The sequence below is a fragment of the Ornithorhynchus anatinus genome, chromosome X5 (assembly GCF_004115215.2).
Source record: "Ornithorhynchus anatinus isolate Pmale09 chromosome X5, mOrnAna1.pri.v4, whole genome shotgun sequence".
Lineage (NCBI taxonomy): Eukaryota > Metazoa > Chordata > Mammalia > Monotremata > Ornithorhynchidae > Ornithorhynchus > Ornithorhynchus anatinus.
Genome location: NC_041753.1, coordinates 27,993,685 through 28,006,037, shown reverse-complemented (window position 1 = coordinate 28,006,037; position 12,353 = coordinate 27,993,685). Strand labels below are relative to the sequence as shown.

The following is a 12,353-nucleotide window of genomic DNA, read 5'->3' as shown; positions in this document are numbered from 1 at the left end:
TAAAGAGATTTACAAAGACTGATTCTTTCCCTCTTCCTATCTCCCTGCTCTCTCTGCTTTGGCCCCATTTCCAAAAAATAAATTAAAAAAACTAAGCCATTTTTTGCGGGTCAGCCGGCCTTACCTAATCTTAAGCATTTTAGTAAGGGACAAGTGCAAGATAGTAGAAAAGAGAAGGGTCAACTATTAGAGGTCACTTAGTGGTCATATTACAGAAAGGAGGTTAATGCACTTCTGAGGCCTGAAATTCACTTATTTGGCCCCCTTGATGGATCAGTGGTATTTATTCAGTGCTCGTTGTGTCAACATCAATGGCATTTATTGAGCACTTACTATGTGCAGAGTACCATACTAAGTGCTTGGTAGAGAACAATCGGATGGAGTTGATACACATGATCCCTGTAAACAAGGAGCTTACCATTTCAAGGAACTATGCAAAAAAAGTCTTTGTGTCGAACAGAATTAAAATGCCTTCAGCGGGAGACACAGTGAGATTAAACACTAAACACACACCAAAAACGTGAGCTTCGTGTTTTAATGCATCATTACATACCTTCCCTTGTTGCATTGAACAATCCACACATCCCACTTGGATGTTTCCATGCTTAGCTCCAGGGATTATCTGTAATCTTTCAAAGTCACTTCCCAGGATCACAATATCACATCCAGAAGCGTAGGCCTTTAAAAACAAAACCAAACAAAAAAATATAAAAATTGATTTAAAATCCCAGTGGAGAATTTATCATTAGAAGCATGAAAATTATCTCTGCATATTTGAGTAGAAAAAAACATTTTTCACGGACATCAGATAGAGGGATGTTCACAACACCAGTGAGTGCTTGTAAATATACAAGTTCTCAAGGACGCAAAAGCAAACAAATGATCACCCTATATAAAATAGTAGAATCTTATATGTATGAAGCAAAATATTTTATAAATTAAAGTTACATAATATGAATAAATTTGATGAGCAATCAACTTCTGGCCTTAGCTAAGAAGTTATAACAATTTGTTTCATGACATTTTCAGAACATCTACACCGCTGTAGGGAGCCCAGGAGGCTAGCTAACACTAATTTCTTTAACATTCCCAACTGACTCCCATCCCACATCGACTCCCTTTCCTTCACACACCAATCCTGAGAAGCAGCGTGGCCTAGTGTATAGAGCACGGGTCTGGGAGTCAGTAATAATCAGACACATTCCCTGACCACAACGAGTTTACAGTCTAGATGGGGAGAGACAGACATCAATACAAATAAATGACAGATATGTACCTAAGTGCTATGGGACTGAAACGGGGGGTGGGAGTGGGGGAGAGCAAAGGGAGCAAGTCAGGGTGATGCAAAGGGTGTGGGAGAAGAGGAAAGGGGGTCTTAGTCAAGGAAGGCCCTCTCCGGTCTCCATATTTCACAGCCATTTTGAAATCTGTCTAGATTGCCTTCTCTACATACGTTAATACAAACAATAACAGAATTTAAGTGCTTACTACAAGCCAATGCTAAGCCTCTGCTAAGCAATGGTGTAAATAATAATAATAATGATGGTATTTGTTAAGCACTTACTATCTGCCAAGCACTGTTCTAAGCGCTGGGATAGATACAAGGTAATCAGGTTGGACACAGTCCCTTTCCCACATGGAGCTCCTGGTCTCAATCCCCATTTTACAGATGAGGGAAGTGAGGCACAGAGAAATGAAGTGAATTGCCCAAGGTCACACGGCAGACAAGAGGCGGAGCCGGGATTAGAACCCACGACTTCTGACTCCCAAGCCCATGCTTTTGCCACTAGGCTATGCTGCTTCTCTCAGATTGGACACAGTCCCTATCCCCCGGGGAGCTCACCATTTTACAGATGAGGAAATTGGGGGACAGAGAAGTGACTTGCCCAAGGTCACGCAGTGGACATGTGGCGGAACCCAAGTTTCATGACTCCCAAGGGCCATGCTCTTTCCACTAGCCCATGCTGCCTCCATTCATTCGAGCACGTAGCACTTGACGTGCGCATCGTGGACTGTAACGGCAAAATTGTAATTCCGGGTGGGGGCAGAAATGCCTAATCCCTGCCCTGCACGGTAATACTGTCAAACATCTAGCTAAGGGATGGTGTTCAAGAATTTACTGAGAGATACAAGTCCAGATTTTAATACTAAATCTGCTGGGGAAAGAGACAAGAAGGTAAGAGACAATAAAAGCAATGAACCTGGAAAGATCCTAAGTAACTGCATCTAATAGTGCCCTTTGGCTTAATTAAACAGATGGTATCAATAATGTCTCTCACATGTCCTTCCTTATACACTCTGAAATACTAAAGTCCATTTCCTGTCCCAAACCCTAGATGTGTCACTTTGATCCCGCAATATTCAGTCAGCTCTGAGTTTTGTTGCACAATGAGCAGTGTTAGAACACCAACTGTAGAAACCCGTGCCACTCTTGGTAGCATTTGGGTAAATCCCATTTTCATTCATTCAATAGTATTTATTGAGCGCTTACTATGTGCAGAGCACTGTACTAAGCGCTTGGGATGAACAAGTCGGCAACAGATAGAGACGGTCCCTGCCGTTTGACGGGCTTACAGTCTAATCGGGGGGGACGGACAGACAAGAACAATGGCACTAAACAGCGTCAAGGGGAAGATTCTCTTCTGGGTGGGGGAAAGTATATTAAAAAGTTACACTCCCTCCTCAAATTGGCTAGTTTCCCTCAGAAGCAACATGGCGCAGTGGATAGAGTACGGGCCTGGGAGAAAGAAGCTCCGCCGCCTGCCTGCTGTGTGATCTTGGACAAGTCGCCTCACTTCTCTGGGCCTCAGTTCCCTCATCTGTAAAATGGGGATTGAGACTGTGAGCCCCACGTGGGGCAGGGACTGTGTCCGACCTGATTACCTTGTATCTACCCCAGCTTTTAGAATAGTGCCTGGCACGTAGTAAGTGCTTAACAAATACCATGATAATAATAATAATAATAATCTGTAAAATGGGGATTAGGACTGCGAGCCCCATGTGGGATAGGGAACATGTCCAACCCGATTTGCTTGTCTCCACCCCAGGGCTTAGTACAGTGCCTGGCACACAGTAAGCGTTTAACAAATATCATCATTATTAATATTATTATCCCTCAAGTGTCTGTAGTTCCTGCCTTCCGTGCTTCCAGCACTTTTATCCCCTCAGTTCAAAACATAACTAAACCTGGGTGTCTTCTAAGTAACGGTAGAATTGATTAGAATGATGCTGATTCTCCCATGGAGAAATACTGGGAAAATCTAGCTCACTCTGTGACATACTCTCACGACCATTCTTTCCTTGAAACATCCAAAGGAGACTCATAAGACAGATCGTGTGATTCATGTTGGAACAAATTCTAACAATGACTGTTTCTATATAAGCGAATCTAGTTAACAGCTGAGCAACTGACTGAAGAGCAAAATCAAGAGCAATTTAGGAGTTGTTTGCTTTAAATGAACATTTCAGCTTAAACACAAAGTCTACAAATCCTAAGCAAATTTCAAATCTTCATTATATTCCCTTTATCATACAACTTTCAGTTATTACAACTGTTCTCTTCCCAATCACTCCTTTAAATCTTTGGAGAATACAGTAGAAACTAATCTTGAAGTTACTTGTAAGACAGTCTTCAAATGAGACTGTCAAGTTGCAGGTAGGGTCAGGGTTACGTCGTGTTCTCCCAAGCATTTGGTGCACTGCTCTGCACACAGTAAGCTCTCAACGAATACGACATTGAATTAAAAGATCAGTCCTGAAGAGAAGAAAAAGTTTGCTTTAAGGGTAAAGTACTTTGGCTATCAATGTCCCCAAAATCTTGGTGGTTCTTCAAATTTCTAATCTCTAAATCTCAGTGGAACTTCCTCCCCATCTTGAAGACACTTCTACGAATCACACCGCCTCTAGAAAGCCTTTCCCAGTAACCTCTAATCTCCCGATTCTCCAACCCAACTGCCACTTTCATGGCTTCCTCAAATTTCAGCACTCACAACCTCCTCATCTAAACCTTATATACATATACATATATATATATATTCTTTATACTCTATTAGCTCCTCCTATCTGTAATTTATTTTAATATCTATCTCCTCCCTGCCCCCTCACTCCTCCAAAGATTATAAACTTCTTGAGGGCAGGCTCTTGTCCATTTCTATTGGACTCTCCCAAGTGCTTAATACACTGTTCTGCAACCAGTAGTCAGCTCATCGTATTTATTGGACCCTTACTGTGTGCAGAGCACTGTACCAAGCACTTGGGAGAGTTCAACAATATTAACAGACATTCCTTACCTACAACAAGCTTAACGTCTAGAGGGGGAGACAGACATTAATATAATTAAATGACAGATATGTACATAAGTGTTGTGGGGCTGGGAGGAGGGTTAAATAAAGGGATCAAGTCAGAGTGACACAGAAGAGAGCGGAAGAAAAGGAAAACGAAAAGAGGGCTTGGTCAGGGAAGGCCTCTTGGAGGAGATGTGCCTTTAATAAAGGCTTTGAAGGTGGGGGAGAGTAATCGTCTGTAGGATATGAGCAGAGAGGGTGTTCCAGGCCAGAGGTAGGGCGTGGGCAAGAGGTCTGCAGCTAGATAGACGAGATCGAGGTACAGTGAGAAGGTTAGCATTAGAGGCACAAAGTGTGTGGTCTGGGTTGTAGTGGGAGAGTAGAGAGTTGAAGGTCGGAGGGGGCAAGATGACTGAGTGCTTTAAAGCCGATGGTGAGGAGTTTCTGTTTGGTGCGGAGGTGCATGGGCAACCACTGGAGGTTCTTGAGGAGCGGGGAAACAAGGCCTCAATATTTTTGTAGAAAAATGATCCGGGCAGCAAAGTGAAGTATGGACTGGAGTGGACAGGAGGCAGGCAGTTCAGTGAGGAGGCTGATACAGTAATCAAGGCAGAGATAGGATAAGTGTTTGGATTCATGTGGTAACATTCATTCGATTGTATTTATTGAGCACTTACTATGTGCAGAGCACTGTACTAAGCACCTGGGAGAGTACACTGCAGCAATAAACAGACATTCCCTGCCCACAACGAGCTTACAGTCTAGAGGACGAGTTTACAGTCTAGAGGCAGTTTGGCTGGAGAGGAAAGGGTGGATTTTAATAATAATAATGTTGGTATTTGTTAAGCGCTTTCTATGTGCCAAGCGCTGTTCTAAGAGCTGGAGCCACGTTGCGAAGGTTCAGCCAACAGAATTTAGCGGTGGATTGAATATGTGGGTTGAATGAGAGAGAGGAGTCGAGGATAACTCTAAGGTTATGAGCTTGTGAGACAGGAAGGATGGTGGTGCCGTAAACTATGATGGGAAAGTCAGAGAAAGGACAGGGTTTAGGTGGAAAGAGGAGTTCCGTTTTGGACGTGTTAAGTTTGAGGAGATGAGAGGACATCCAAGTAGAGATGTCTTGAAGGCAGGAGGAAATGCAGGACTGCAGAGCGGGAGAGAGATCAGGGCTGGAGGTGGAGACTTGGGAATCAGCTGCACAGAGGTGGTAGTCAAAGCTATGCCAGCAAATGAGTTCTAAAAGGCAGTGGGTATAGATGGAAAATAGAAGGGGACCCAGAACTGATCCTTGAGGGAGCCCCACAGTTAGGGAATGGGAGACTGCGGAGGAGCCCTTGAAAGAGACTGAGCGCCCAGAGAGAGAGGAGGAAAACGCAGAGAGGACAGTGTCAGGGAAGCCGAGGTTGGATAAGGTTTCCAGAAGAAGGGGATGGTTGACAGTGTCGAAGGCAGCTGAGAGGTCGAGGAGGGTTAGGATGGAGCAGGGGTCACTGGATTTGTCAAAAAGGAGATCACTGGTGACCTTTGAGAGGGTGGTTTCTGTGGAGTGAAGGGAATGGAAGCCAGATTGGAAGGGGGTGGGGAGAGAAGTGGAGGAGAGGAACTCGAGACAGTGGGTGCAGACAACTCATTCAGGAGTCTGGAGAGGAATGGTAGGAGGGAGATGTGGCAATAACTGGAGGGCGCCGTGGGGTCAAGAGAGGGTTTTTTTTTTTTTAGGATAGGCATGTTTGAAAGCAGCGGGGAAGAAGCGATTGGAGAGCCAATGGTTGAAGATGGTGGTCAGGGAGGGAAGAGGAAGAGGGCAAATGTTTTGATAAGGTAGGAAGAGAGGGGTTGGAATGCACAGGTAAAGGGGGTAGATTCTGAGAGAAGGCAGATCTTCTCTTGAGTGCTGGGAAAGATGGGAGAGCTGAAGAAGCGGCAGGGGAGATTTTAGGGAGAACACACCTTATAGTTTCAATTTTCTCAATAAAGCAGGTGACCAGGTCATTAGGGGCAAGGGATGGGGGGTTTAAGGAGGGAGTTAAACATCTGGAACACCTGGCAAAGGCGATGGGCATGGCTGTCAATCAGGATGGCGAAATAGTTTTGCCAGGCAGAGAGGATGGCAGAGGTAGAGCACATAAGGATATACTACAATTGGACAAAGTCGGCCTGATATTTAGATTTCCACCAGCAGCTCTCTGCGGCTCATGCACAAGAGCAAAGGAGGCAGACTGTGCAGGTGATCCAGGGCTGCGGGTTGGTACGAGATCGACAAAGGGACAGGGGAGTGAGTTGAGTTCGGTAGAGAAGGTGGAGTTGAGAGCGTCAGTGGGGTCATCAAGGGAAGGCAGTTTGGGTATGGAGGCTAAATGGGGCATAATGACTTGAGAAAACTGCTTGGGGTCAAAAGAACGGAGGTCTCTGTGGGGGAACAGGACAGATTCGCAGGGAGGAGGTGAGCGGGAGAGAAGGCAGGTGAGGAGGTTGTGGTCAGATAGGGGGATTTCAGAGTGGGTGAGGGTAGAGATTACTCAGTGGCTAGAGCTGATGAGATTGAGATGGAGGTAACTGAGGCACAGGCAAGTTAAATGACTTACCCAAGGTCACCCAGCTGACAAGCGGCAGAGCTGGGATTAGAACTCAGGTCCTCTGACTCCCAGCCCCGTGCTCTTTCCAGTAGGCCACGCTGCTTCGCCACTTCACTACTGTGAGACCTTGGCAAGTCACAACTCCTCTGAGCCTCAGTGTCCTCATCTGTAAAATGGGGACTCAATACTTAATCTCCCTCCCTCTTAGACTGTGAACCCCATCTGAGATAGGGACTGTGTCCAATCTGCATATACCGTAGCTACCCCAGGGCTCAGTACAGTGCTTGGCACATGATGGGCGCTTAAATAATCAAACAGTGGTATCTGAGCACTTACTGTGTGCAGAACACTGTACTAAGCACTTGGGAGAGTATGATTTAACAGATACCACAATCATTATTAAATAAATGAGGGGTTGTAATACAATCAAGTCTTTGCTGGAATCTGCAAAAGTAGAAGCCCACTCTGCTGATGGTGGTAGTGGTCCTTCAACTTTAGTAAAGAATCTGTCCAGTTTGGGTTCAACAGCCCCCAAGTTCCTCGTGGGTAGGAATCATGCCTACTGACTCTATTGCAGTGTGCCTATCCTAAGCGCTCAGAACAGTGCTCTGCACCCAGAAAGTGCTCAATCAAGACCACTGATTGATTTTCTTCTTAAAGCACCTTGTAGCAAGCTAACTCCTTCGGAACACTTGAGCGCGCTTTTGATCTCCCCTTTCCAATTACGTTCTTCGGCCGTATTTATAAATTCATCCGCTTTCTTGAAAATTCAGAGAGGCGTTTTCGTCCTAGGATTTTCACTGGTGGCAATAATAGCGGTAATTGGGAAATTTTCATTCACTCATTCATTCAATCGTATTTACTGAACGCGTACTGAGTGCAGAGCACTGTACTAAGAAGCGCTTGGAAAGTAAATTCGGCAACAGATGGAGACAATCCCTACCCAACAACGGGCTCACAGTCTAGAAGGGACATTTTCTGAACCACTTACTATATGCTGAGCGCTCACCGTACGAAGCGCTAATCAGAAGAGACACAGTCCCTGTCCCGAAGAGGTGGATTCTGAAAATACGGTAGAGGAATGATGGTAGGGTTTGGTGACAGAACAGAGATTGGAGGTGATGGAGAGGGAGGGAGTCAAGGATACTGCCCAGGCTCCAAGCGTCAAAGACACAGAGTTTGGCGGTGGTGTCGGCCCTCTAGCCTTGAAACCTCACTGTGGGCAGGGAATGTGTCTGTTTACAGTGTTCTACTGTCCTCTCCCAAGCGCTCTGTACAGTGCTCTGTACACAGTAAGCGTTCAATAAATACGACTGGCGAAAAGTTAGGTGGAGGGGAGGGCTAGGGTAGTAAGAGGAGTTCAGTTTTAGACATGTTAACCTGGAGCCTGGCTTAAGGTCAACCTCTTGGCATTACAATCTTTTCTAAACTGCTGCTCTAAATAATAATAACGGTGGTATTTGTTAAGCGCTATGTGCCGAGCACTGTTCTAAGCGCTGGGTTAGATACAAGGTCATCAAGTTGCCCCGCGTGGGGCTCACAGTCTTCATCCCCATTTTACAGATGTGGTCGCTGAGGCCCAGAGAAGTGAAGTGACTTGCCCAAAGTCGCCCATTTCTAATCGCTGCGGACCAGGCCGACCTGCCGCTGCCATTTCCTACATCCTGTACAGTTTTGCTTATGATAACCCCCCCCCCCCTTTCACTGTCTCTTTGTTTAGTCCCCCAGTTCAGCGGTCGCTTGGATTTCCTCCCGCCAACCATTTGCCCACGTGACCTGCCCGGGGAAAAATCTTAACGCTCAAGCACCGTTTTGATGCCGGTAAGGTCGCCGCATATATAGTTAGCATCCATATTGGAAGAAGACATCGCTGAGGGAAAACTTCACCGACGAGCCTACGTGTGGCTGAAGAGGCCGATGAGGTATCGATGGTCTCAGCCACGTCGGGCAAACAAAAAGGTCGCCCTAATTGTTTCATCACGTTTAATGCTGGCAGTGTTTGGCCCAGTTTTCTTTTCTGCCTCCTTGTCTCCTGTTCCTTATGAAGCCTTTGCTTGAAAAGAGCCATTCCCTTCTTCAAGTCAAGCATATCTGAGCGCTGTGTGCAGAGCACTGTACTAAGCACTTTGGAGAGGACAATACAATGGTGTGGGTAGACACATTCCCTGACAAGTTCACAGTCTAGAGGTGGAGACGGGCATTAATATAAATAAATTACAGATGTGTACATCAGTGTTGGGGGGCTGAGGGAAGAGGGGAGAAAGGGTGCGAATCCAAGTGCAAGAGTGACACAGAAGGGAGTGGGAGAAGAGGAAATGAGGGCTTAGTCGGGGAAGGCCTCCTGGAGGAGACGTGCCTTCGATAACACTTTTTGGGCATCCTTAAAACCGTCCCTGTGCCCTCCTCGCTTTCAGTTTCCCAATCTCGGTTCGCCACACAAGAGTTGTTTGGATATTCTGCTGTGGCTCTCGTACGCCGCGCGACAGAGATACGAGGAGCAGAGCTTCTAGATAGGAGACTGACTATTATAAATGGCCTCGATGACCAGCCAGACATAATGGGCTGACGATAAGTCTAAAGAAAACTAAACCTGCATCGGGGAAGCAGTATGCACAACCAAAAATGAATATTGGCCACATTGACCTTAACGCTGGTTTTGGGGGGGGGTTGCTGCGGGGGGGTTCTGGTATCTGTTAATCTGTTAAGCACCTAACAGGGCAACTAAACGTTGGGGCTGGTACAAGCCAATCAGGTTGAACACAATCTCTGTCCCACATGAGGCTCACAGTCTTAAACCTCCATTTTACAGATGAGGTAACTGAGGCCCAGAGAACTGAAATGACTTGCCGAAGGTCATACAGCAGCCAAGTGGTAGAAACAGGATTGGAACCCAGGTCCTTCTGACTCCCAAGCCTGTGGTTTCTCCACTAGGCCATCCCACTGCTCTTAGGGCCCTGTCCTACCTATGCTCGTTGTGGGCAGAGAACGTGTGCCCCGACTCATTTACACTGAACTCTCCCAAGCACTTAGTACAGTGCACTGCACACAGTGAGCGCTCCATAAATACGAGCGATTGATTAACCGATAGGCACCAAACTGACCAGCCACGCGATGAGACAAGGAAGTAGGGGGGGAGCCGCGAGGCCTAGCGGAAAGAGCACGGGCCTGGGAGCCAGAGGCCCTGGGTTCTAATCCCCGCTTGGCCACTCGCCTGCTGTGTCAACCTGGACAAACAACTTCTCCGGGCTTCAGTTACCTCATCTGTAAAATGGGGATTAAGACCGTGAGCCAGAGACTGTGTCCACCCTGATGATCTTTCCAACACCCCCAGCCCTTGGTACAGTGCCTGGCGCTCAGTAAATGCTCAACAAGTGCCATAGGAAAAAAAAACTTACAAAGGCAGAAAACTGAATCAAGAAGCCGGCCCATCCTCCGGGAGACTGTTAAAAAGAGTGCAGTGGTACAGGTGCCCCATAACAATAATAATAACTGCAGTATTTGTTAAGCGCTTACTATATACCAGGCAACGCACTAAGCGCTGAGGTGGACGCGCATATATTGGGTCGGACACGGGGTCTCACTGTCCCGATTCCCATTTTGCAGATGAGGTAACTGAGGCACAGAGAAGTGAAGTGACTTGCCCAAGGCCACACAGCAGACATCCGGTTCCCCGAGCCTCGTCCCCAGCGATATCTCCAAGCCACACTCCAGATCGAACGGCAAGTTAACTATATTCCACAATCTCGCCGCCGGTAATCCTGCCTTGCTGCTTGATGCCAAACTTGGCCCAGAGGTGGCAATGTTGAAACTACGTAAAAATTCAGATTTGGCAGCTGAGATAACTTCAAGCCTTATAGCCATATGGAGATTGAACCTCCTGTTTGATTTGCATTTGATATCACGTTAGTGACCAGATCGTCAGGCTGCCTAAAGAGCAGATCTGAGCGACCTGATTCGGCTAAAAGAGATCCTTTGACGATCTAGTAGATCTTCAGCTTTCAAGGGTAATCCAGGTTACGGAAGCAGCACGGCGTAGTGGAACGGAGCAAGGCCTGGGAGTCAGAAGACCCGGGTTTGAATCCTAGCTGCGACCTGTGTCTGCTGTGTGACCTTGGTTAAGTCACTTCACTTCTCTGGGTCTCAGTTTCCTCACCTGTACAGCGGGGATTAAATCCTCCTCCCTCCAAATTAGGTTGTGAGCCTCGAGTGGGACACGGACCGCATCCAACCTGATTATCTCGTATCTACCCCGGCACTCAGTACAGAGCCCAGCATGCAGTGGGGAAGCAGCGTGGCTCAGTGGAAAGAGCCTGGGCTTTGGAGTCAGAGGTCGTGGGTTCGAATCCCAGCTCTGCCACTTGTCAGCTGTGTGACTGTGGGCAAGTCACTTAACTTCTCTGGGCCTCAGTTACCTCATCTGTAAAATGGGGATTCACTGTGAGCCTCACGTGAGACAACCTGATTACCCTGTATCTACCCCAGCGCTTAGAACAGTGCTCGGCACATAGTAAGCGCTTAACAAATACCAACATTATTATTATTAGTAGTAGTAAGAGCTTAATGAGTACCATTTAAAAACTGAACATGAATAAGTCAATCTCCGGCGGGCAACTAGGTCCTTGGTTAAAAGCTGAGCCTCGGTTCAGACCCACCCCCGCCTTAATCCCGATACCAAAACTCAGGCACTGTGCGAAGTTCTACGTACAAGATGGGCCATCAGAGTAACATTATATCCGGGAGTCGATCAGCCGTGGTTTATCTGACAGGCCACGGCCGGTTCCCCTCCAACACGAGGGCACGTTCTTGTGACACTTCACCTGAACGAAAACTCTCACCACGGCACCCACCAGCTCCGACACCAGCGGTCTCTTCAAAAACGTACCGTGCTGGGATGGAACGGGTTAGCGTCGTCAGAAGGTCATTCCCTAATTCCCCCATCGCGTCCTAACTAAACTGCGTATTGAACACGTGTTTTGGCAAAACCGAGCATCTAAGGATAATTTTAAAAAAAATTCCAAGTCAGGAATGTTATCAATTTTTGCAAAAGAAAACACCTGAAAAACGTGTATCCTGAAAGTTCACCTTAGAGCCTTAGGATGTTTTTGAAGTAATTGTTTTTGTTCGGCTGTAAGTAGATAAGTAGATGTTATTACTCTGCTATCAGAATGTTTGTTAAACAGAACTTTCGGTCCTTTGTCTTATGAACGGACAGGCTGAAACCGGTCAAAACGTAGCCATACGAATGCTTCCAAATACGCCAAAAGAAAATTAGCTTGCAGATGAAGTTTGTTTTTTTAAGAAAGCAAAAAAGTATCTATTGTGATTTGCAATATTTACACTATCTAGTTACAGTACAGTCTGTTGTATCCCTGCACCTAGAATTCCTTTGAAGTAAATAAAATGGTCCCTTTCGGTGAGGAAAGATATACAATTTCATCTCTGATAATATAAGAGAAGAAAACCATCGATTTAGGGAAGAAGACAGTGGAAAATA

At 46.4% G+C, this 12,353-nt stretch overlaps 1 protein-coding gene across 2 annotated transcripts in view; it reads right to left on the bottom strand.

Moving 5' to 3' along the window:
• Nucleotides 1-12,353, bottom strand: part of DMXL1 (Dmx like 1) — a 153,342-nt gene that overhangs the window by 128,400 nt on the left and 12,589 nt on the right. For both annotated transcript variants that reach the window (XM_029056093.2, XM_029056092.2), the window contains exon 2: nt 554-679. In XM_029056093.2, the coding sequence (XP_028911926.1) occupies nt 554-679 (126 nt within the window). The remainder of the gene's footprint in view (nt 1-553; nt 680-12,353) is intronic.